The sequence below is a fragment of the Sarcophilus harrisii genome, chromosome 3 (assembly GCF_902635505.1).
Source record: "Sarcophilus harrisii chromosome 3, mSarHar1.11, whole genome shotgun sequence".
NCBI classification, from domain to species: Eukaryota; Metazoa; Chordata; class Mammalia; order Dasyuromorphia; family Dasyuridae; genus Sarcophilus; species Sarcophilus harrisii.
Window position 1 is genome coordinate 345,648,972 of NC_045428.1, and position 27,332 is coordinate 345,676,303.

The following is a 27,332-nucleotide window of genomic DNA, read 5'->3' on the forward strand; positions in this document are numbered from 1 at the left end:
ATACAGGACAGGAGTCGGCGGGCACGCGAGGGCGGGGCGCGGACGAGGAGCGGGCTGGGTTTGGGAGTGAGAATAAGCCCGGACCGAAGGTCACAGACCGCAGCGTTGTAGGAAGGGTCGGTCTAGGGGAGGGACGGGGTGGGAGGGGCTCGAGGCGGGTCTGGGGTGCTTGGAGTTGGGCGCTAGGTGGGGGGAAGGGGGTGGAGTCTGTGAGTGAGGCTTGGTCGGGCGCGGGCGCGTGTCGGAGGTTAGGGGTTTCCTAGGGGAAGGGTTCTGTCGGACGCGCATTCTGAGCTGGGGGAGGGGCGGGATCCGTAAGTGTTAGCCGCGGCAAGAGGCGGGGTCAGAATTTTCTACTGGGCCGAGGTTGTGGGGGTGAGGTTGGGGCTGAAGGGGCGGGGTTTTGGGGAGCAGGTAGGGCGCGCAGTCCTGCTGGGGCGGGGCCCGAGAGAGACGGGGCGGGGCCTAGATTTCAGCGCTTCCTGACTCCCTGACTTCCTGACTACTTAGCACCACTTCCCCGGAGATCGGCCCGCGGCCAAGTAGTGAGGGGCAGAGCAGACTGTTCTGTCCGCTCCTCCTTAGTGGGTGGTCGAGTTTAAGGCAAAAAGAAGCAGTGCTTCGTGTAGGAGTGGGCGAGAGACCCATTCAGACGCCCCCTGTCGGGCCAAAAGAGCCGCCGAGGCAGCGCCAGCGCTGAGAGCGGCCTAGTTTGGGGAAGCCTCTTCCAGGAAGCCAGAGGAGCGGCTGGTAGAGACTCCCAAACGTGACCTTGGCCTTGAGGGCTTCCACGCTGGCAGCCTCGCGAGAGTTGATCCTGCGCACTTATCTCACCTCCGTTGTCATGTCCTACGCCGCGCGTGCCGTGGGCAGCCTCCACCGCAGGGCTCGCGCTTCGCCCTACCCGCGCTCCACCGTCGAACGAAGCCATGTCCCCGACGACAAGGTGTCCTGGCTGGTAGAGTGGCGGGACTATAAACCCGTGGAGTACACGGCCCCCTCCATCCTGGCCGGGCCTTCGTGGGCAGATCCCCAGATAGGTGAAAGAGATTTTTCTCCCAAATTCAATGAAAGGGACGGCCTTGTTGACCGGAAGAGCCACCATGGCCCCTATGAGATTGAAAATGGACGGCCTAGAAATCCCGCGGGGCGCACCGGGCTCGTTGGCAGGGGGCTTCTGGGACGTTGGGGCCCAAACCACGCCGCGGACCCCATCATTACGAGATGGAAAAGGGACAACCATGGAAATAAAGTCGCCCACCCGGTTTCTGGAAAAAACATCCTCCAGTTTGTAGCCATCAAACGGAAAGACTGTGGCGAGTGGGCCATCCCAGGGGGCATGGTAGATCCAGGAGAGAAAATCAGTGCCACCTTGAAACGAGAGTTTGGTGAGGAAGCGATGAATTCCTTAGAGAAGTCGAGGGCTGAAAAGAAAGAGCTGGAGGAACAATTGCACCAACTCTTCAACCAGGAGCATTTCGTGGTTTATAAGGGATATGTGGATGACCCTCGAAACACTGATAGTGCATGGATGGAGACAGAAGCTGTGAACTACCATGATGAAACAGGTGAGACAATGGATAATCTGACTCTGGAAGCAGGAGATGATGCTGGGAAGGTTAAATGGGTGGAAATCAATGATAAACTCAAACTTTATGCCAGTCACTCCCAGTTCATTGAACTTGTGGCTGAGAAGCGAGGAGCTCACTGGAGTGAAAACTGAGAAACTCCAAGTGTACTTAAGGTCTTCAAATAAACAGCTACGGGTCCAGGGGAAAAGCTCAGAATACTCAGTTTTAAAAGGTCACAAGTTTGGCCCCAAAGAAGAGATTCTAAAAGACAACTCCTGATTCTTTGCAAAAGGGGGGGATTTGTTGTGCATCCTTGCTTGTAATGTCAGAATTTTTTGTTTTACTGGTTGGTTTTTCTGTACTTGCCTTTCTCATTTAACAACAACAAAAAAGGAACCTTGTTAGAGGGAATGTCTGTCTGGAAGAGTAAGTGGGTCAGGAATTGGGAAAATAAAAAGACAAGTCACATGCTAAATTATCTGTATTTGCCTTTGAGTCAGAGATTGGTATTTAAAAAAAAAAAAACATAGTAAATAGGAAAGAGAAGAAAAGCTTTTTAGTCGTAAGAAGATAAGTATAAATAGTGTTTTGTGCATGTTATTTTTATATTTGCCTTAGCCAAAATTAAATAACTGTTGCTCTTTTAATACTTGTAGGTCAAAATAAATGCCTAGCCACCAAGTTCCTTTGCTTTTTTTTTTTTTTTTCCTTACTTAATTCTTGCTTGGCACTTTGTTCTGTTTATTTTTTTCTCCACCTGAATTTTATAGTATTGCTAATTTTCATGCCACAACATGTGCACCAGAAGGAGCCATAACATTAGCAATGATCTAAAGTATCCTGATTTTTATCTTAACTGTTTCAAAATTAACTTTGTATGGTTATATTAAAACTGCTTTTAAAAAATGAAACTAAGTATTTTTAACTTCAAAGCAATCAACTGTATGAAAAAAGCTTTATTAAGTGGTGATAAAACACTTAGAATTTGTATAAACATTGTTTCCCTTTTAGAACCTTGTCTAGAACTGGGGGGAAAATGTGATGTGCTTGCTTGAGGATACTATATTTTTGGGCCTTGGTGGTTTTTAAAGGAGAGGCTTGTTATATGAGGAATTTATGATTTGGGTATAGGGTTAGATTGAATAAATTCAATAAATTCTGAGGTACCTTTCATATGTTGTAATAAGCACTGGTCTCAGAGTTAGGACCTGGGTTTGAGTACCAGTATTTCCAGTCTGTGGCCCTGGATTAAACCAACTTTCTGATCCTCAGTTCCCTCATGTATAAAAAGGGGATAATACTTCGGTTATTTACTTCATTAGACTATTATCAGGATCTCATGAAATGTAATAGATGTAAAAGCACTTTGAAAACAGGAAAGCACTCTCTACATATGTAGTGATTATCTTTATTGTCACTCCTGTTTACATCTATTTTAGCAATGCTAGATGAACAGCAGTGACACACTGATAAGTCCCTCCCATCTGCTTACTCCATAAAAGATTGTGCTAATGTAAACTATTTTTTAAAAAGTAAGTTTATTATTTGCTTCATAGAGGCAGTGTGGGGTTAGTGGGTAGAGTTGGCCTTGTCAGGAGGACTTGAATTCAAACACTGGCTGTGTCACCCTGTTCTAAACCATCTCTGGTAACCCTCAAAGACTTGTTAGGGAACTTTTGTTGATTCTTTTAGTACTGGTAGTTTGTTTTTAGGAGTTCTCTACAATCAATGAAATCTATGTTATCCTGATTTTGTATTTTAGGATTGTTTAGAGATGCATTTTACTAATAATAAAACACCCTTGGACACATTCAGACTTTATTTAGTACTTGCCTTAAGTCACAAGGGCAATACTTTATGATAAGTAAAATGGTAAAAGGATCCTAGGGAGTAGGGGAAATGAGGTCACTTAAAATTAGTGAACCCAATTCACAGCAAAGGACTGGGCATTCTGATGAAACAGGGTGATTTGGAGGGATTGGGGAGGAAAGGAAACAAGGCTCTGTGGGGATTGGGATAACTGTTACTGAAGGACCCAATGACTAGAGTATGGATATTGAAGTAGGAGAGAAAGAGGTAAACAAACAAACCAAAAAAGTCAACTTTTTTTTATTCTATATATGTGGCAATGAATTTTGGCATTTAATTGTATTTATTTTCAAAATGTGGAAATTTCTCTTAACTTTGCAATTCTGTATGGTGATGCTTTTACTTAACATAGAAAAATCAATTTAATTTTTGTTCTTGAATAATTTCCTGGGAAAAAAAAGTATACTTTGTTTTTATTGTACTTAAGTACTGCATAGAACAACAAAAAAAGTAATTTGAGCAATTAAAGGTTTCTTTGGGTTATTTAAACACTATGATTTGTTTTATTTTTTAAAGACTTACACATCTCTCACCCCCAATTGAAATCCTTTTCTTCAAGCAGGTAATGTGGATAGAAAAGTATTTGGTAATTTCCAAATATTTGAATTTGTGCTTATGGAGCTGAAAAGCCATAGGTTAGGGACTAAAAGAACCACTACCAACAGCTAAAAAGGGCAATCTCCCTCAAATTTTTTTGCCCCTTAATTTCTACTTTCCTTTTTTAAAAAATTCCTGTCACTTTTTCTTCTTTTTATCATTTCTTTTTGTAACTCTTTATTTTCTAATTTTATTTTCTTTTCTTTCCCACACTCATTTCAACTTTGTAATTTCTCAGTCCTTTTTCTTTCTCAAGCTACAATGCTGGCTTCCTGTCTTGTTCCTCAGCGCTAGATTTTTTTTCAGTCCTATCATCCCATGCCTTGAATATTTTCTATCCTCACTTCATCTTGGAGCTCCCTTTGAAGTTCAGCTCTATTTCCACCTCCTTCATGAAGCTTTTCCTGGTGACTTTAGTTGTTACTCACCTTCTATCCCTCCACCATTGTATTTACTTATACAGATCGTGCATTTATTTATGTATGAATATGACATATGTCCTTAGTAGAATATGAGTTCCTTGAGAATGTAGAGGATTATATGCCCTTTGTATTTGTTTTACTAATGCTTTACATGTACCTGTCCTTAAAAAAGGCTTATCAATTGATTGAAAGATAGGTTAAATAAGTGGGTTGGTACACTAAAGATCTTCCAAGTTGATATCAAACCATACTTTGGCTATGACTATTCAACAAGTTCCAAAATCCATCAAACTATTCTACTTTGTAGCATGCATAATCATGATGGATAAACTTTGTCAAATGCTTTGCTGAAACCTGGGTAATATATTATATGAAATTTAGATACTTACAATGTGTCAGGTCACTTTAAATTATTATCTTGATCCTCAGAATAATTCTATGAGGTTAGGTGCATTTTCTCTAATATAGAGGTGAGGGAACTGAGGCAAGTAGGCATTTAGACACCTTGGCCACACAGCTATTAAGTGCCAGAGATCAAATTTGGACTCAGGTCTATCTGATTCCAGACCTAGCATTCTATTCTCTATACCAGCTAGCTGCTAGGTAAAGTGTTTGCAAAGTTTCCTTAATCTACCAATCAAATTACCATGTTATAAGAGAAAATGGGATTAGTTTGATAATTTTTTTTCTTGTTGAAAACATGCTAGATCTCGATAATCAGCATTTCTTTATACCTATATCTATATCTGTATCTGTATCTGTTAAAGATTTCCTTAGTAATACATTTTTCATTATTGCCAGGAATTTAAGGGAAGCTCACTGGACTCTAGTTTTCAGACTCTATGGTCTTTCTTTTTCTTGAAAATTAGGGTTATAGTTGCTCTTTTCTGTTCCGATAGCACCTTTTCCACCTTCTGTGAGCCATCAGAGATCATTGACAGTGGTTCAGCAGTTAAATCCACCAGTATCAGTATCTGAAAGATATTAATGGAGAAAAAAGAAACAATAAAAGATTGAGCAATCAGACCTCTCTACACCCCAAATCTTTTCCTTGATTATCCTCTTTTCCTTGGCAACAGCAAAAGCAACAAAACAAATACCACCCCCAAACATGCCTTTTTTTCTCTTTAGCTTTCTTCATTATCTGCAACTAACTCAGAGCTTTAGCACTTTAGATATTATTCTTATAGAGGCTATTTTTTCCTCCATTATCTGGTTTTAATTCTATATATCTTTATAAAATCTAAGTTGGGTTGGTGAATTACTTGTACATCCACATTGAACTCTTCCTTTTTATTAGAGTAATTCCTTTTAGTGTCTTTATAATTGTATTCTTGAGAGCTTACTACTGAGATGATTTCCTCCATAGAACTTTAGACCATAGTGTCCTATTTATTCTTTCTCTGAACTCTTTGAAATCTGCTATCCACAAATCTAATTGCCATGTCACACTATTTCTAGATTTTCTTGCCTTCCCTGTCAGAAATTCTAAGACAGAGTATTCACTTTTCTCCAAATGTTCTCATAATTTATAATCCAGAAATAAGTTATCCTTGGTATTGGTGAGGATTAAGTCCAGAATATTAGTCCCCCTAATTGATTCCTCTACCTTCTGGAGGATAAAATAATCAATTAACCAAGAATTTATTAGCTATTCAGCTTTTAACAGAGTTCCAGCAAGACATATTTTGGCTATTAAAAAAAAAAAAAAACTTACTATCAGAATCTGAGCACACACATATCTTGGCTAGATAGGAAAAGCTTCCTTATTTTCAGAACTATAAAGTAAAATTTCTTGCATTGAGAGATAATTAGTTCTCATTGGAGACCTTCAAGCAAAGGCCTAATAACTTCTTATTGGGTTTTCTTGTTTGTATATAGATTGAGGCCTCTGAGTTCCCTTCTAACACTTGATTCTGTGATCTAAAAAAATCTGCTGAGTATATTTGAGAATTTGCCTCAGTTATTTATTACTCAAGTATCCATTATTTAACGTTGTTTTCCTCAGTTCCTTATCTGTAAAAATGAACTAGAGAAGGTAATGTCAAACCACTATAATACTTTTGCCAAGAAAACCTCAAATTGGAGTTTCAGAGATTTGAGCATGACTGAAACGACTGAATAAGAAAATCTGTTACTAAAGTTATTGTTTATTTGGATTTTTCCCCATCTTTGCAAGCTTAGGTTTAATATATCATGGTCTCTGTGCCAGGCCTATGCTGTTTTTTGACTTTTTCTTTTTTTAAAAAGTCGAGGTGAATTGCAGCCAATTGTTGCCAATAGTCAACCTGTCCAGCCAAGCAACAAACATTTACATAGTACCTGTTATATGCCAAGTACTATATTACATTTAGGACATATAGCCTTTTTGTTTTTACCACCATTGTTTTGTTTTGTCCAAAGAGGACGAGAAAGGTATCTCTTGTGTGCCAAGTGATGTAAATATATATGACAGTCTCAGACTCAAAAGAGAACAGTTAGTTCAAATTACATCCAATGAGGAATCTTTTCTACCTCCCAAGCAGGCATTTCACCAACCCTTATTAAAAAACCTCTAATAAAGTATAATCTGTTTCCCACATAGCACAATGCATTTTGGATTGGTTAATTTTAATCTTGGAGAAACTATGCCATATGACTATCAACTGAAGGAAGTGAGAATATTTAGCAGGAAAAGGGAAGACATTTGGGGTCTAATTGTTTTCAAAATATTTCAAGAAGTGTCATGTAATGGAGAGAATACACTCATTTCCGAAGAATTATAAATAACTTACACTTGAAGTTGGAGAGACATAGATTTAGACTCAAATAATGGAGAAAAAAAAATTCCCATTCTTGGAGCCATTCAAAACTGGAAGGAACTTCTTTGTAAGATAGTGGTTACTCTTCACTAGAAATCTGAAAGCAGAGACTAGGTGATCACTTGTCAGGGATGTCACGAAATTCTTGATCTAACTCTGGTTCTATACATTTCTGATTTTTAAATTACTCTCAACAAATAATTAAGGATGAAAAATAAATTCAGACCTTTTCCTATTGGTATTCATTGATGAATCTTCCTACAATGAACTGTAAAATGAAAGGGGCTAGACTAAATGACATACAATGCTGCTTCCAACTTTTCTGTGATATAATTTTAAAATGTGTAGCCTTATGTATATTAGTAAGTAATAATCCTTTTCATTTGCTATATACACTAAATGTGTTATATACAACAGCTGTTATATACTTATATGCTTTTGTAAGTATTCAAAAGAAGGTATTTATTCAGTAATACCCTGGCTTCTTATCATATTCAGGGTTTATAGGAGACAGCATCAAAATGAAGTCGAGAGGAAGTGCAAGCAAAATTTTTCTTGTCCTGAGACAGTTCTCAAGCCAGTTAATTAATAATGATTATTTGTGAACATTTTTCTCTCTGAATATGCTCAGGGCTTTAGTACCCTAAGCTCCAAAATGTCATTGCATAGGCTAGAATTAAGCTGGGACATTAGTAAAGCTCCTCTGTAGTTTAAGCTTGTTTTCTCACTCAATGAGAGATCAGTTGATAAGCAGAGAATTCCACAGCTCTTCCATAAATTTCCTTTATTTCCTCCTTAATGTTCCTCTATCACTGGTTATATAAATGAGAATGCAGAGCAGTGAGTTATTTTTCTCCTCTTTGGAATGGTCAGTTTTAAAGAGTATGATCTGAGAAATCTACTGAACAAATTTGAGATTCCACATCAGATATCTGACATATATATCATGTATCACCTATATCATAACCAAAATACTTTTATCTCTTGCCCTTGCATACTTAGGTTTACAATAAATCACAGCATTCCACTTCCCATCAAGTTTTGCCTCAAAAACTTTATAAAGAGACACATGCAGCTACATATCATAAATAATTGCTCATCATTCACTAGACATTAAAAAGGGAATGGTAGGGAGGAAATAACCCGTTCAGGTAAAAATCCCTTTAGTAATTTCTTATACTAAGACAACTTGGCAGCATTATGCTGTTCCTAGTAGAAACCAGAAGATTGGAAAAGTGTCTGACAATGATTTCATCTGAGATAGTTTTACTGGGATTTAACAGGAGACTCTTATAAGTGTCAGAATGCTTAATGAAAATCAGTTTGGGTAAAGACAGTAAGTAAAACCACACTTTCTTAATCCTGCCAAACAGTGCAATAAAGGACAGATTAAATAGTTTTTCTACCTCAGTTGATTTGAAAAGATAAATTCCCCTGATGTTGATTATGGAATAAACTTTAAAAAATATGTGTATGTATGCATGCAGATATATGCATATATGTGCATATACTTAGCTTCTTTCCTTTAAGGCAACATTTCCTGGAAACAAGATTTTGTACAGATCAACATTGCAGCATATGAATGATGCCCTAGACAAGATACAAAAAGACAAAAAATACATATATTGAATCTATTTCAATCTGCCTCTTCGTATTTTTTCTATTTTGGTTGTTCTCTTAGCTTTCATTAACTAAATGAGGTACTTGTGCATAAAAGAATGCTTTTCCTATGCATTTTCCCTCAAATCCACATGCCTAATATGATATTCTGTGATAACAGTATGAAAATAACTGTCAACCAGACAGAACTGACCTCTAATCTGTGTCTGGAGCCAAATAAAGCAGGCTAGAGACAAGAGAATCAGGAATCAAACAGAAGTTTATTTTTGAAATTAGGGAAATGGTTTTCAAGCAAGGACTCATGACACTACCCTGTCCTTAATTGGGGAGGGGAGACTCATTTTAGTGTGGGGCTATTTCAGTACTTATATCTGTGGCTACACAGTAAGCTCAATAATGTGACAAGTTTGAATTTTCTTGAATAGAGATCGCATACCATTTTTTTATTGCCTTGATTATAAAGTTTAAACTATGTCTTCTGTAAAATATTTGGTCTCAGATTTCCTTACAAGGAAATCATCCTAAAGAATGCACCGAACTCTCTAGAGTAACAAAAAAGGAAAGAAAAGAAAAAAGAAGTACTTAAGCTTTAATATAAGACAATTAAAATACATCTCAAACCAAACTTGAATGTCAGGTGTATATATATACTTAGCTATATACAGAAATTTATCTTAATCCATAGAGAAGCAGGAGGGGGAAGAAAAGGAGCAGATGGAGCTATTAGAAGAGAAGGAAGAAGCAGGAGGGGAAGGCATGGTGGGGGGCAGACTAAAGGGAGGTAGTGGTCAGAAGTAAATCAATGGTGAGGAGGAAGAGGGTGAAAGTAGAGAGAAAAAGATAAATAGGGAACTATAGGATGGAGGGAAATACCAATCATAGTAATCATAATTGTGAATGTGAATGGATAGCAAAGTGAACGAAAAATCAAGAGTTCTGTAATATGTGTTTTTGTGTTGTTTTTACCAGAAATACAATTGAAGCAAAGAAATACGAGTAAAGATAAAAAGCTAAAGCAGAATCTATGCTTTAACTGAAGTAAAAAAAAAAAAAAAAAAAAAAAAAAAACCAAGAAAAACAAAACCCAAGGATAGCAATCCTGACCTCAGACAAAACAAAAGCAAAAATCTAATTAAAAGATAAGAAAGGAAACTATACCTTCTAATTGTGAAAATGAGGTGACAGGCTAAAATATATTCGTTCCAAGTGATATAGCATGAAATTTTTTAGACAGGTTAGGTGAATTACAAGAAAAAACACATCACAAATATACTACTAGGGGATCTCAACCTCCCCCTCTCACAACTAGATAAATCTAGCTACAAAATAAGAATTTTAGAAAAGTTAGATATAGACTTCTGGAGAAAACTAAATGGGAATAGAAAGGCATATAACTTTTTCTCAATGGTACATGGGACCAAAACATGCAGACACACAAACACACAGTGACCACATATTAGAAGATAAACTCCTCATAATTAAATACAAAAGGCAGAAATATTAAATGCATCCTTTAAAATCGTGATGCATCAAAATTATAATAAAAATATGCATGGAAGTTAAATAATGTAATAGTAAAGAATGACTAGATCAACAAATCATAGCAGCATTAGTTTCATCAAAGAGAAGGACAATAATGATACAATGTACCAAACTTAAGGGATGAAATGAGACCAGTTCTTAAGGGAAATTTTAATTGCTAAATACTTAATTTGAATAAAATAAAGGATTAATGGATTGGGCATGCAACTAAAAAAAGCAAATGACAATTTAAAAATCTCAAATAGATTTTGAAATTCTGAAAAATCAAAGGAGAGATTAATAAAATTGGAAGTAGAGAAAACTAATAAATTAAAACTGGTTGGGGGGGCAATAAAATAGATAATTTTTATTAATTTGAGTTAAAAAAATAAAAAAGAAAACCAAATTACAAAATTAGAAATTCTGAGAGATTAATAAAATTGAAAGTAAGAAAATTATTGGAGGGTGGAACCAAGGTGGTGGAGAGTAGACAGGTCTTTGGCTGAGCTTCTCTTGGCTTTCCTCAGATCAACATCAGATCAAGCCTCTGAAGTGGTTTTGTAGTGATAGAACCCACAAATATTTGGAGTCTAACAAATTTCCAGCAGAAGATATTTTCAAAGAACTTTAAGTCTGTCTCAATCAAGCAGGAGAGAATGCAGCCTAGCGCAAGAGCAATGCAAGGAGACCTGGAACAGAGAGAAAAAGAAGGAATCTAGTGGGAGTCTCTCAGCCAAAATACAGCAGTGTTTGCTGCCCTGTTCTGGTTCAGAAGCCAGTGGATTAGCAGACTAGCTGTGAGACCTCCAGCACAACTACAGAAGCCAAATAGTGAGTCCCTGAAACTCAGCATAACAAGTGGAAAGTGGCTATGTTCACCCAGCACTAGAAGGAAGCCAACAGCACCAGTTTCAGGGCAGTGTGAAGCCGCTGTCACCTGGAGAAGAAACTTGGGACAATCTTCGCTTTGCCCTAAGAACAGAACTCAACTTTTAAAAATGAGTAAAAAAATCAGAGTTCTTACCATAAATAGCTTTTATGGAAATAGGGAAGAACAGTCCTCAAACTCTGAGAATATTAAAAGCAAAATATCTCCAATGAAGCCTCAAAGGATGATATGAGTTGGTCTCCAACTCACAGGGCTCTCTTAGAATAATTCGGAAAGGACCATAAAGAGACTTAGTGGAAAATAGGGAAAGGAAATGAGAACTCTAGAAAAAGAAACACAGAAATTACCTGAAGAAAATCACTCCATAAAAAAATAGTTTTAGCAAAATGGAAAATGAACACACCTTGAAAAACAGAATTTGTGAAATGGAAAAAAAAAAAATCCAACGAATAAAACAACTCATTTAAAAATTCAATTGGCCAAATGCAAAAGGAGATAAAATAACTAACTGAAGAAAATAATTCACTAAAAATTAGAATTGAACAGATGACTCAATAAGATATCAAAAATCAATCAAAAAAATCAAAAACAAAAATGGAAAAAATAGAAAAAAATGTAAAATAACTCATCGGAAAAACAACTGACTTGCAAAATAGATCCAGAAGAGAAGAAAAAAACAAACCTATGTTTTTTTAAAGGCTAAAATGTTATATCCCTATATGGAAAGATGATATGTTTAACCCTTGAGAACTGTATCTTTGTTAGGGATATATTTCAAGGGTATAGGTATAATTTGACTTTACTGTGATGATATAAAAAATAAAAAAACCAAGGAGTGGAAAAAGGATTGTATTGGCAGAAGAGAAAAGGGGAGGTAAAATGGGATAAATTGCATCACATGAAGAGGCAAAAAAACCCATTACATTTGTGAGAAAGAAGGGAGAGAAATGTGCATTGTGTGAATAGTAATCTCATTGGATTTGGTTTAAAGAGAAATCAGATCATGTTTAGTTTGAAAAAGAAACATCTCTTCATATAGGGAAGTGGGAGGAGAAAGGGAAAAGGGGCAAGTAATAGAAGAACAGAAGTGGAAGGGGAAAGGAATAAGAAAAGGAGGAGAAGCTATAAAAGGGAAAGTTAGATTGAGGGAGGGTGGTGGTCAGAAAGCTATTGAACTAATAAATAAAACTAAGAGTTTTTATTTATTTATTTTTAAAATAGACAACTCTGGTTAATTTGATTATAAAAAGGAAAAAAGAAAACCAAATTACCATTGGAAAAAAATGAAAAAGGTGAACTTACTACCAATGAGGGAGAAATTGAAGCAATAATTAGGAATTATTGTGCATAATTATATACCGGTAAATCTGACAGTCTGAATGAAATAGATGAATATTTGCAAAACTTTAATTGCCCAGATTGACAGAACAGGAAATAAAGTACTTGACCCCAATTCAGAAAAAGGAATTGAACAAGTTATCATTGAACTCCCTGAGAAAAAATCTCCAGGGCCAAATGGATTTACCATTGAATTCTACCAAATTTTTAATGAATAATTCCAATACTATTTGGGGAAATAAGTGAAGAAGGAGTCTGACCGAATTCCATTTATGGCAAAAGTATGGTGCTGATACTTAAACTAGGAAGAGTCAAAAGAGAGAAAGAAAAATATAGATCCATTTCCCAATGAATATTTACACAAAAAAAATTTAAATAAAATATTAGCAAAGAGATTATAGCAATTTATCATGGGGATAATACCCTATGACCAAGTGAGATTTACACCAGGAATGCAGGGATGATTCACATTAGGAAAACTATCAGCATAATTGATCATATCATTAAGAAAACTAACATTATGATTATCTCAATAGAAGCAGAAAAAGCTTTTGACAAAATACAGCATCCATTCCTATTAAAATATCAGAGAGTTAGACAGTGACTGTAGTTTTCTAGTGTTTATTAAAACCCAAAGGCTATAGCTTTTGGGATAACTCACTATTAGACAAAAATTGCTGGGAAAACTGGAAAATAGTATAGCAGAAACTAGTACTGACCAATACCTAATGCTTTATACCAAGATAAATTTGAAATGGTTTATGATTTAGGTCTAAAGAGTGATACTATAAGGAAATGAGGATTGTACGAGATAGTCTATCTCTCAGATCTTTGGAGAAGGAAAGAATTTATAGCCAAAAAAAACTAGAGAACATTATAAAATGCAAAAAAAATTAATTATATCAAATTTTAAAGGTTTTATACAAATGAAACCAATACAACCAAGATTAGAAGGGAAGCAGAAATCTTGGAAAGAAATTTTACATCTAATGTTTCTGATAAAGGCCTCATTTCTAAAACATAGCATGTTAATTTAAATTTGTAAAAATACAAGCCATTCCCTAATTGATAAATAATCAAGATATGAACAATATGCAGATGTAAAAATTAAGGCCATTTCTAGTCATATGAAAAAAAAATCTTTAAGTCACTATTGATTAGTGCAAATTAAGACAACTCTGTGGTATGGCTTCACATCTCTCAGATTGGCCAATATGACAGGAAGTGATAATTTTAAGTAAGTGTTGGAGGGGGTGTGGGAAAATTGGGACACTAATACATTGTTGGTGCAGTTGGTGCAGTTAATTGATCCAACCATTCTGTAGAACAATTTAGTACTATTCCCAAAGGACTATAAAATTGTGCATACCCTTTGATCTAGCAGTGTCTCTACTGGATCAGTATTCCATAGAAATCATAAAAAAGGGAAAAGGACCTACATGTGGAGAAGCCCTTTTTGTAGTGGCAAGGAACTGGAAATTGAGTGGATGCCCATCAGTTGGGGATGGCTGAATAAATTATAATATATGAATATAATGGAATATTATTATTCTATAAGAAATGAAGAGTAGGCTGATTTCAAAAAAGCCTGGAAAGACTTACATGAGCTGATGGTAAGTGAAGTGAATAGAACCAAGAGAACATTGTACATAAGCACAGCAGATTATATGATGATCATCTGTGACATACTTGGCTCTTTTCAACAATGACGTGATTCAAAGCAGTACTAATAGATGTGTGAGGGAAACAGCCATCTGTATCCAGAGACAAAACTATCGAGACCAAATGTGGATCAAAACATATAGCATTTCCACTTTTTTTTTTAATGGTGTTATTTACTTGTTTGTTTTTGTTTTTCTCATTTTTTTTTCCTTTTGATCTGATTTTTCCTGTGCAGCATGACAGATATGGAAATATGTTTAGAAAATTGCACCTGTTTAACCTATAATGGATTGCTCGCTGTGTAGGAGAGGAGGAAGGTGGGGATAGAGGGAGAAAAATTTGGAAGGCAAGGTTTTACAAAGTTGAATGTTGAAAATGATCTTTAAATGTATTTGGAAAAGTAAAAAAAAATACCTTACAAAAAAAAAATAAAATATTAGAGAGCAATAGGAATAAATACAGTTTTTCTTATATATGTAAGCATCAGCAAGCATTATATATAAAATGGGATAAGTTAGATGCCTTCCCAATAAGATCAGGGTTGAAAAAGGATGCCTATTATCACCATTTTTCTTTAGTATTGTACTAGAAATGTTAGCTTTAGCAATAAGAGAAGAAAAAGAAATTGAAGGAATTTGAATAGTCAATGAAGAAAGAAAACTCTAAGCAACTTTAACAAAGTTGTATGATATAAAATAAACTCACAAATAATCAACATTTCTGTATATCACCAACAAAATCCAATAGCAAAACATGGGGAAATACCATTCAAAATAACTGTAGATAATGTAAAATTTTTGGGAATTTACCAGCGAAGACAAATCTAGGAACTATATGAACACAATTACAAAACACTTTGTGCAAATAAAGTCAGATTTAAACAGTTAAAAATATCAGTTCCTCATGGGTATATATAGCTAATATAATAAAAAAAATGATAATTCTACCTAAATTAATTATTCAGTGGCATACCAATCAAACTACCAAAAAATTATTTTGTAAAACCAGGAAAAAAATAACAAAATTTATCAGGAAGAACAAAAGGTCAAGAATATCAAGGGAATTGATGAAAAAAAAAATGTAATAGAAGATAGTTTAGCCACATCAGATCTATTATTTTATAGAATGGCAGTCATCAAAACTATTTGGTGCTAGCTAAGAAATAGAATGGTGGATCAGTGGAATGGGTTAGGTATACAAATGAATATAATAATATAGTGTTTGATAAATCCAAAGATTCCAGGGTGTAAGAACTCACTATTTGTCAAAAAACAAAAAAACTGCTGGGAAAATTGGAAAATAATATGGCAGAAAATAGGCATAGATCAACATATGATACTGTATACCAAGAAAAGGTTAAAATGGCTACGGACATAAAGGGTGATAGCATAAGCAAACTAAAAGAATAAAGATTAGTTTGCCTGTTAGATCTATGGAGAAGAGAAGAATTTATAATCAAACAACAGATAGAAAATACTTTGTAAAATGTAGAATGGATGATTTTGATTATATTTAATTTTAAAAGTTTTGTACAAACAAAACCAATGCAGTCAAGATGAGAAGGAAAGCAAAAATACAGGAAACATTTAGGCAGTATTTCTGATAAAGGCATCATTTTTAAAATATTTGGAAAACCGAATCAAATTTTTAAGAATACATACCAATCCCAATTGGTAAATAGGTCTAAGGATATGAATAGGCAGCTTTTAGATGATTAAATTAAAGTATCTATAGTTATATGAAAAAATGGTCTAAATCACTACTGATTAGAGAAATGCAAATTAAAAACAACTCTGAAGTATCACCTCACTCCGATCAGATTAGCTAATATGACAAAAAAGGAAAATGCTAAATGTTGGAAAGGATATGAGAAAATTGTAATACTAATGCATCAGTTGTGAACTGATCCAGCCATTCTGAAGAGAAATTTGGAATTATGCTCAAATAAGTATAAAACTATGCATATCCATTGATGCGATTGTACCAATACTAGGGCTGTTCGCCAAAGATTTTTTAAAAGTGGGAGAAAGGACCCACATATACATAAATATTTATAGCATTCTTTTTGTGGTAGCAAAGAATCGGAAATTGAGGGCATGCCCATCAATTGAGAAATAGTTGTGGTATAGGAATATAATAGAATACTATTGTTCTATAAGAAATGTTAAGCAGGCTGATTTCAGAAAAACCTGGAAAGTCTTACATGAACTGATGCTGAATAAAGTGGGCAGAATCTGGAAAACGTTGTATGTAATAACAGCATGATTATGTGATGACCAACTGTGATAGGCTTAACTCTTCTGAGCAATGCATTGATCCAAGACAATTCCAAAGGACAAGTGGAAAATGCTAAGCCACATTCAGAGAAAGAACTATTGAGTCTGAAAGGAGACTGAAGCATACTATTTCTGCTTTTTTTTTTTTTTAATTTCTTGTGACCTTTTCCTTTATGTTATGATTCATTTTTTCATAGTATGATTAATGTGGAAATTAAATTGAACATGATTGTACATGTATAATTTATATCAGATTGCTGTCTTAGGGAGGAAGGAAAAGAGGGAGAAAAAATTGGACTTAAAAATTTTACAGAATTGATGGTTAGAAACTATCTTTACATGTAATAGAAAAAATAGAGTACTACTAAGAAAAAATATATATGCCATTAATGATAATAACTTTAAATGGCAACAAAACACATGTTAAAATGGAAAACTACTAAAGTGTAATGTTGTATACACTATTAGAAGTAATCAAAATTTTTTTTGCAATCTTATTCTTTTTCAAATTGTAACTTGTGGGGAATTTAGTTGTAATGTAATGTAATGAAATTTTGTAAGACATTAAGAAAAAAACTTTAAAATGTTCTTATAGTATTTCATCTTCATAGTTTATAATTTTTCCAGGAAATATTATTTTTCTTTTCTTCAGTTATTTTACTTTCACGTCCAACTCTTTGTGAACCCATTGACAGTTTCTTGTCAAAGATATTGAATTGGTTTGCCATTTCCTTTTCTACATTTTACAAATGAGAAACCTGAAACAAACAGGGTTCAGTGACTTGCCCAATGTCATACAGCTAGTAAGTATCAAAGGCCAAATTTGAACTCATATTCTATCCACTATGATACCTAACTTCCACAATCAAGCTAAGGAATATTTATCAGTTACCTTCTGTTAAGATCCCTCATATATTTCCCCCCAAAAAAGGGGTGATGAAAACATAGTCCCTATTCTCAAGGTGCTCATAATCTAATGGGGGGAAATAACATGAAAGTAATTGTGTACAAATAAGATACATAGAAGATAAATTGAGATACAAATTTATTTTCCTCTCAGAAAATTCTGTGAGCTGGCGCTTTCCTTTTAGCTGAAGCTGTTTTTTTTTTTTTTTGTTTGTTTGTTTGTTTTTGTTTTGTTTTGTTTGTTTGTTTTGTTTTGTTTTGTTTGTTTGTCTTTTTTGTCTTCTGACTTCATTTAAAACAGTGATGACAGGTTATATACATTGGATACCTTCAACATGCAACCTGCAAAGTTTTAATCTCTATTCACATAGTCTTGGAGTGCCCAAACCTCCTTTCATGATGCAGCATCCAGGCAATGTTTACTTGTAGGACATTCAAAATGTACAAATATATAGTGAAATGAGGATGAAAGCTGAATAGTCAAATTGAGGAGTTTGGATTTACTACTATGCCTGATTTTGAATCTCATATACTAATGAGTCTGATTGACCTTCACAATATCTTCCTGTATACTTCCTAGGACCTGTAACATCTTGTAGTTTTCTCAATCTGCATGATTCACCTTCATTGAAAAGGAATTTTAAAATTATAATCCTTTATAAACTGGGCCAGTGGTAGTTCTGGTGTTTGAGATTAGATGCCTTCAACTCACTTGTGTTAGAGATAAAGCCAAAAATCTGAGGTGGGGGTGAGGACTTTGAAAGAAAGATAAACCTTTCCTTAGCTCTTTCCCTGTCCCAGAACAAGGAGGCACAAAAGATCATATAAAATAATAAAATTACTAAGAAAATGAAAGCTGTATCTAGGGGGTATGAGCTTAGATTAAAAAAAATATATTGGACTGAGAAGCACTGGTAATTTTCATTAGTATTTCACTATAATTTGGATTTTCTTTTGAGGAACAGTGGTAGCAGATTCCACTGAGTATCATTTGAAAGGAACACTTCAGAACTGACAAGCTAGGGAAAAATGTAATCATTTTGCTTAATTTGTTTTTAGTTTCAGGTTTAAAACAACTAACAGTTCTATTGCTTTTGGCAAAACACAACTGTGATTGCAGCTTTTCTATTCAGTGTACTGGAAATATCAGTGGAGGTGTCCAACTGAGTATGGGATTTTGGCAGCATTTCTGCATATCATGCACTTATATAGGCTCTCTGTTAAAAGTGTGTGATTTCAGTAAACTCTGTTCACTTCTTAAATAATGCAATCATCTGAAATCATTCTTTTTTAAGAGCAGATTCAAATTAAATAGATCAATGCAATAAATGACCCAGTGTGAGTTAATTTTTTTTCAACTAATCAAACTGGTACATGTTTAGAGTGGTTAATTTCAAAGCAGGATTAAACAGCACATACTTTTTTAAAGCAAAGCAGTTCCTGAGCAAGATATTTATATGAGGAGAGGAGGGAAAGAAGAGCTTATATCCTGCTCAGAACTTTGTTTCCACATTCTTCTCCAATTATCAAGAATTTTTCATTTACCACAGAAATACATTTAAAAATAAAGAAATAAAGTTTGGACAGTATGACCTTGAGAATTTATTCCTACATTATCCCCACTCCTCACCTTGTTACACTTTCTTATTTTGATGAAGGTAAGGAACTTTGAGGTAGAGTCCCATTTCGAAAATTGTTCAGATAGTACAATTAGCAGTGGCAATTCTAACATAAATTCTACATTTATATGGAACAAGGACCATATTTCAATTTGGACCTAGCTTAGTACCTCTAATGTGGTAAATGCTTATTAATTATTAAATTAGTAAATGAACAAATTAATCAATTATACTAAATCTTTTTTAAAAAATTTACCAAATAAGGATGGCTTTGTCTGTGTTTGTGTCTATATTGTGTTGATTAATTGACAGGACCAAAATGAAATAATGGATCATTGTACATTAATGTTTAAAATGTGATGCTAATGTTTGAGGGTTTTTTTTTTTTCCAGTCATGTCTGAGTCTTTGTGATTCTATTTAGGGTTTTCATGGCAGAGATACTAGAGGAGTTTGCCATTTCCTTCACCAGCTCATTTTACAGATGAGGAAACTGAGGCAAACAGGTTAAGTGACTTGTCCAGACTCACATAACTAGTAAGTATCTGAAGCCAGATTTGAACTCAAAAAGATGAATTTTCCTGACTCCAGAACTGACTCTCTCCATTATGCTCCTCATCTGCTCTTAACTATGGAGCTAATAAGAAAAGCCAATCTGATTATTATATGTAATCTGGTGCCTAAAGTATTGGGTATAGCACATTGTATATAATATGCACTTAATAAATAGTTTGTTTGTAATAGGCTGAAACTGAGCAGATATACTGAGGTCTGAGCACTTAAGGCTAATTACCAGTTGGACAATACTCTATTAACATATGCTTGGAGAAAGAATGGCCCTGCCCCACTACTCTGTGCAGTTTTGATCTGTTTGACGAATAGAGAGATTGAGGCAGGAGTTAGGGGGTGGAGTGACAAAGCCAGAGTCACTCCTGGTGGATTCCTGTTGCAGTTCCTCTCATTTCCTGTCACCATTCCGTTCAGGTCCAAAAGGAATAAAGATCAAGGACTTTTGCTTATCCTGACTCTGGCTAATTCTAAAGTATCCAGGGTGCTAATGCGGTCATCACATTTGTTGAGTAAATTAATGACTGTTAAAAAGAATTGGTATTATGAAAAGTCATATTGATTATATTACAAAAGTTTGCATTGCTTTGAAATGCCCTGTTTTATATATAATTCTAGGCATGAGTCTTATTATTGGGAGATGGCCACATATTGTGATAATATCTGCTTCATCAGGAATATAATAAGCACCTAATATTTGCTATGCAAGGCTCCTTGGAAGATTAAAACAAAAGAAAAAACAAAAAATGGTTCACGTCCAAAGGAATTTACAGTTTTATTAAGGAAAATGTGATTTTGGTTCATCCAATATCTGTGGATGCAAAATTACAAAATTTAGCAATTTGATTTTTCTAATAATCAGTATTGATTTCTACATAGTTAATTCATCTATGATTAAAAATCTCAAAAATAGTTATAATCATTGGTTCAGTTATGCCTGGGGACAAAGTTCAATGACCACATATAGAAGTGACCCTAGTTATCCAATCTTAACTCAATAATTAGCATTCTTTAGGAGGAAAACTTTTAATCGTAATATTATTTCACAATACTACATAATTGTAAGTCTTTGGATCCTTTTCTTAAACTTCATGTTTTTTGACACTTCAAGTTTCATCACAAATAACCTAAAATGTTCTAGTTTCTTACTAGCCTTGTAAAGAAAAAGAAATCATATCCTACTTAAAAATTAATAATGAATTGAAGAAATACAATTTATCTAGTAACCTTATTTGATACTAATCTCCTTGAATTGGGTGTATTTCAGCATGATGAAATATGGCTAGTATAAGGATTCTGGTGGCATTGGGATGAAGGATAGAAAGAAAGGCCATCATATAATGGCATCATCTAACAGTATAAACTCTTTCAGTTTTTCATATCTCATTCTCTAGCTATATATATATATATATAATGTATAATGTATAAAAATATACATACACATATATATATATATGTATGTATATTTTTTTTTTTTTAGGGAAGTTTCAGTTTCCTATAACTTTTAATTTCAACACAACCAAGGTCTTTTGTAGTTGGAGAATTCCCTGTTTCAGGAATATGCCATTCCCCAAAAAAATGTCTCCAGAAAGTTATAAAAGCTGCTTCAATTATTGAGAAAAAAGTGAAAGCCTATAGATTCAATACAGCTTTTCAGAGGTTTTACAAGAGTTTGGGTAAGGGGAATTTGTTTTTGTGTGTATTTGTTTCTAAGAACTAGAATTGTAAAATAGAAATCATAACCTTAATAATTGCCTCAAGGTATCTATTTTTAAGTAAAATTTTATATTGTAATAATAAACATTACAAATAAGGGCAGGGTTTAATACTAAAATTTCACATAGGGTAAAGGTATTACAGTTGGGACAATAAAGCTGTATTTCAGAAACAAGGTTGTAAGTCCTCACTAAGCTATTTTCTCAAAAGTCTTAAGTTGAGGAGGATTTAAGGATTTATACTGCCTTTCAGCATTAGCTTCACAAATACTTACCCATCCTTTTTTGAGCACAAAAAAGAAACCATTGCTTGGACAATTCAGCACCTAGACTGTCCTAGATTCTGTGCAATACTTTCAATAAATACTTTTTTTTTTTTCCTTCCTAAGGGCTTATTTTAGAAGTCAAAGAGGTCAAACAATTTAGACCCAATTTTTTACAATTATTCCTCTTCCCAATGGGAAGAATTTTCTAATTTTGCACTTTTTTTTGGGGGGGGGGGAGATGTGTGAGAAACTTTTGGCAATGTTCAAATATCAATTTTAAAAAATTAAAGGGAGAATTGAAAAGTAAGGTTACTACAGTCAATTTAAGGGAAAAATAAAACATGGCATGGGAATTAAAATTTAGAGATGATCTAGGAAGTGTCAGGAAAAAAGGGAAGCTACAAAAAGTATTTATCATGGTTTGGTAGTGGAGGAAAATGAGCTATGATTAGGTTTTACAGCTGTAGGAATAAGGGTAGCAGCAAAGCAAGGCATGGGTGATGAGAAGAAAATAAAAAGAAACTAAGAGAGACTTTAAGCAGCAAGAGTTATCCAGATCTCTTTCATTGTCCTTTCAGCATAATGAGTGTGTGTGTGTGTGTGTGTGTGTGTGTGAAAATAACACTGTTGTCCATAAGAATATGTACTTTGAATTATTTCTCAAGGGGCCAATCAAACTGTTCTTGTTGTTATAGTAAATTGTAACTATATTATATTTTTCAATAGATTGTAGTAAGCTCAATGAGAGCAGGGTTAGCATTTTATTTAAAATATGTGTTTCAGTGTGTAGAATAGTGTTTTGCACAAATGGGTACTTAATAAATGTCATTTGAATTAAATTCACTTGAACTAGAATTACATAGAATGCACTGGTAAAGCCTAGTTCAGAACTAAAACTCTGACTTTATATCAACCATGTTTAATATCAAGTGTTTTTCCAGGCACCTGAGTGACAGTATATATTGTGTTGACCCTGGAGTCAGGAAGACCTGAGTTCAAACCTAACCTCAGACACTGATCCATGTAATCCTAAGCAAATCACTTTACCTCTGTGGGTCTCAGTTTCTTAAGTTTAAAGTAGAAGTAATAATAGCACCCACTTAGCAGGATTGTTGTGAGGATCAAACGAGAATATTTGTAAAGCACTTAGTATTGTGGCTGTACTAAACCTGGCAAATAGTAGGAAAATATTAAATCCTTATTTCATCCCTTTCTTCTCACAGAAATTCTTGTTTGTGACATGGTCCCCCCACCCCACCCATTGTAATTGTTAGCTTCAATTATCAATAATCAATATTAGGAATGAGGGGGAAAATACCAAATGAGTCTATGGATGGATTTTAATGCATTTTAAAGGAATATAAATGGGGAATATCTCAAAGTAAACTCACTAAGAATCTTGATACCATCTTTTAGGACGATCAGTGGAGAGAACTAGGAATGGTTATCCTAGGGAGCAGACTTAGGAGAAGCATGCTAGCTGTCTTCAAGTTTTCAATGGTCTGTCAGGTAAAAGGGAGATTACTTGTAAAAAGGGGCAGCCTTAGGAAATAGGGATGGAAGTTGTAACATTGCAGATTTAGACTTGTAAAAAAAAACTTTACTAAAAACCAGAACTATCAAATGAGGCATAGACTACCTCAAATTATAGTGGGCTTCTCCTAAGCAGAGGTCATCACACAGAGACCTCTTTGTATGATCTCACACAAAGATCACTTTTTTAATTTTGTCATGGAGGAAATTCCTGTTTATTTATGTATAGGTTTGTCTTAATTGTCTTGGAAATCCTTTTTTATCTCTTGGAATCTGTTTTTATGGTTCTTTTAATGAGGGCATGTTCATAATGGAGGGTATAACAAGGGCTATATTTGGTTTATAACAGATTATTCACTAGTCAGAAGAATAGATTATTGTTAGAGTTCTGAAGCATAACTATGTTTAGGAAATAATTAAATAAAAATTATATTTGAAGATGGAAGAGATGAAAAAGATACTGAAGAACTGTAAAATAGTACCATTTTGAAAAATAATTATTAAGTATATTACAGTCCCTTGATGGTCTGCACTATGAATGCAAAGAAAAAAAAAAATACAGTGAACTTGTTAAAATAAATTGAAGGTATATTGATATCAGTTTTTCCCTGCAGCTCTATGTATGGGAATAACCGAACAAAGAGAAAGATCTTAAACTTGGTCTAAATAGCAGCAACCTCTCTAGAAATTCATTCAGGCCAGCAGGAAGATTAAATTTAAAAGTCGTTAGTATTCTATTTAAAAATATTACCTCTTAATTTATACTCTGAGCAGAAATGGCTTTAGATGTATGGTAACAGAACTACACCTTGATAGAATCTCAGATGCCATTGAAGCAAATTCTCTTTATAAAAATGAAGAAATTGAAGCACAGGGAAATTAATTGACTTACCCAAAGACACACAAGGAGTGTCAGAAACAGGATTTGAAGTTTTATCTTCTATCATTTTCTGTACACAATGTCCATATTTGAAAGGACAGAGGGATCTGATTAGGGGATGATAAATATCTAGTTTGCATTATATTAACAATTTAACTACAAAAATAAATGAGTTTTAAAATTCCCACCTGATGTTATCTTATAAAAAATGACATATATAAAACTATTGTCCTAATAGTGGTAATAATATCTCACATTTATATAGTGCTTTACAGTAAATGTTTGCAAACATAATTTCTACATAACAACCTTGTGTGATATAGTATATTATTATTCATATGACAGTTTTTAATCTATGTGTGAACTTATATGTATATGTATGTATGTGTATCTATGTATATATATATATATATATACATATATGTGTCTTTTGGTTTTTGTACTATTTCTTTCACAGTGTGACTTATGTACGCGTGATTACATGTGTATAACCTATATTAGATTGCTTGCCATTTTGGAGAAAGGGGATAAAAGGAGAGGAGAGAGAGAAGATTTGAAAAATTTTATAAAATTTGAAGATTTTATAAAAAAGAAAATGTTGACAGCTATCTTTACATGTAATTAGAAAAATAAGATATTATTTTCTCCAAAAAAACCCAAAACAACAACAATAAGCCCACAAAAAGAAAGAGCCCATATCATAGTCCTTACTCTTCAAGATAATAGTAAAAAACTATAAATGGCCTCAATTACAAGACTGGAATGTCATTCATACTTTTTTAAAAACCTGTCACATCAACAAGAAAGTATAACATACCAGCTCAGTATGTTCAGTAGCTGATGACAGGTTTCAAGGTTTGAGACAGAAGTCAACCTTTGTGATTCTCTTGAGTATTAAAAGCTTTTGATTCTACAAGTTATTTCTCTGTGTGTGTGTGTGTGTCTCTCTTTCTCTCTTTCTCTCTCTCTCACATACACCCACACATACATACACACGCACGTGCATGTGCATGCACCAGGCTATTCGATTTTTCTTTTAAGTTTTTATTTGAAGTTCTGGATCCTGAGGACCTGTATCCAGAAGTCCTAGGCTGAGGCCTGGTTCTGCAAGAAAAATGCTGCATCTCTATAAAAAAAAATCATTAGGTCTCCTCCTCTCAACTGCATAATAGGGATAGCAATACTTTTACTATCTTACTATCTATCTTGCAAAATTTTTGTAAATGTCTGAATCTAGATTTGATTTCAGATCTTCTTGTCTTCAAGTCTACTATTCTATGCATTTTGCCACCTGGCAGTTTCTCTGGGTATAAAAAAACAAAATCCAATTTTGTTTCCCATATTCTTTGGTCATCATGACCATTTTTGATAAATTCAAAGATGTTTTGATACACTGGGTACATTCTTTTTGTTTCTATGCTCCATCCAATAATTCAGATCCCAATATCTCAAAAATGTATGATTTTTATCCATGTCCTTCCATTTATCCTTAATAGAAGATGCGTCCACTACACTGGAGACCTTCTTCTGAGTACCAAAATGAAACCAAATATGTTTCCTCTCATTTTCGATCCATGACAAACTTACTTTCTTTTTCATTTATGTACAGTATACTCCATAGGATGGTGAACAGTTAGATTCCCACTTATATTGGTCATAAAAACTTATATAATTTTTATGTATGTTTGGATGATTGCTTTTTAAGGAAAAACATCTAAGGCCAAAAAGATAGAATAGAATCTTATATTTTCGACATCTTATGCCAGTTATTTAACTATAAACATGTGGATTGCTATAGAAAATTGTGAATGTCTACCTATTCTCTTCTTGTATTTTATCAAACATCTCATCAGTGTGTGCATGATCATTTCTTATTAAGATCTTACAGCAAAAAAAAAATTTAGGTTAGCAGTTACCATTATTTTCTTTAGTTGCTTTTGGGCAGACAGAGGGATAGAGAGAGGGAGCATTATCTATTATTTTTTCCCATTTTTTTTCATATTTGAGATATTTCAAAAATCAATCCCTGAATATATTTAAAATGTCAGTATCTTAAGTTTAAATTTCATAAATGTATTTGGTAGAATTCACATTATTCCTAATTTCATCTTAAATCCTTTTGTAACTTTCTAATGTTGAGAATAATCGGGGGCTATCCACTGGCACAGTGAATAGAGCACCAGTCCTAAAGTCAGGAGGACCTGAGTTCAAATGTGACCTCAAATATTGGCCTTAACACTTCCTAGCTGTGTGACTCTGGGCAAGTCACTTAACCCCAATTGCCTCAGCATAAAAAGCAAAAAAAGAGAAAGAGAGATTAATGGTGAGAATAAGCCCTTTGAGCATGTGCTATATGCCCTGTCAGTTACAGCTACATAAAGGCTTGTTGAGCCTATTTCTAAGCATGTCTAATAGTGGAATTCTTCCCTGACCCCATTTCAGATCATGCCCAAGTATCCCCTTTTTTTCCCTATGTCAATTTACTGTGTAATGAAATTGGCTACTGAGCCAAAAACTGAGTGTATTTGTAAAAAGTATAAGCTGATGCTTTCTTACTTTCTTTCCAGACAGGTTTCAAGGAAGAACAGTGCTATCTCCAACCAGAGGAAAGGACAGTCATTTTGGCAACCTTGTTTTTCCACTTGGCTACTGTGCATCACTTAAATGCCTGACACCTTTTTTTCTTGGTTTCCCTTTTTATGATTTTAAATTAATGAGTAACCATACATAGGTAATCTGTGACACTGAGTAGTCCATTAAGGAAAGCACCAAGGGTACCAGCAAAGCTATGAGATCCACCAGAGTCATCTACAGTCTTATTGATAACTCACTGATAATAAGAAGTCAGTGATAGCAGTAACTGAATCTGGTGGGAAGACCATATAAGCGCAAGAGAATAATCTGCTTGCCCAGCCCAGCATTGAGTCAGTCAGATAACTGTCTATGACATGCATACAGAAATAAATTTGGATCCTTTCTGAAGTGAGAAAAATACTACCAGAGCCGGGAAAATCTCTCTTCTCCCAGATGAGGGTTGGAGAAAGGAAAGTGTCTGTGCCATATGGCATGTGTATGTGTAAGTTTAGCAACCAGCTTAAATTTGAATCTATTCTCCCCAAAAAACTATGTGGACATGTAGAAGGGAAACTGTGTATCCCAGTTTCTGGGGATGTTGTACTTTTTGGCCTTTGCTATTCATTCTCAGTAAATATCACTTTGTAAAAGCTAATTGGTGTTAATATACTAATTGATTTGGGAGAGAAATTTTAACTGACTTAATGA

General features: G+C 34.5%; 1 protein-coding gene across 3 annotated transcripts; it reads left to right on the forward strand.

Moving 5' to 3' along the window:
• The first annotated feature begins 332 nt into the window (after positions 1-332).
• LOC100923345 (ADP-ribose pyrophosphatase, mitochondrial-like) lies at positions 333-26,936 on the forward strand. Of its 3 annotated transcripts, none has more exons than XM_031960031.1 (2): positions 333-1,568; positions 26,622-26,936. In XM_031960031.1, exons 1-2 carry the CDS (start codon positions 845-847, stop codon positions 26,720-26,722), a joined length of 825 nt encoding a protein of 274 aa, XP_031815891.1. In that variant the 5' UTR covers positions 333-844; the 3' UTR covers positions 26,723-26,936. The 3 variants fall into 3 exon arrangements, with proteins under 3 accessions (XP_031815891.1, XP_031815890.1, XP_023357269.2); XM_031960030.1 differs by having other exon boundaries at positions 334-1,568; positions 26,618-26,936; XM_023501501.2 differs by lacking the exon at positions 26,622-26,936 and having other exon boundaries at positions 379-3,929.
• Positions 26,937-27,332: the final 396 nt, after the last annotated feature.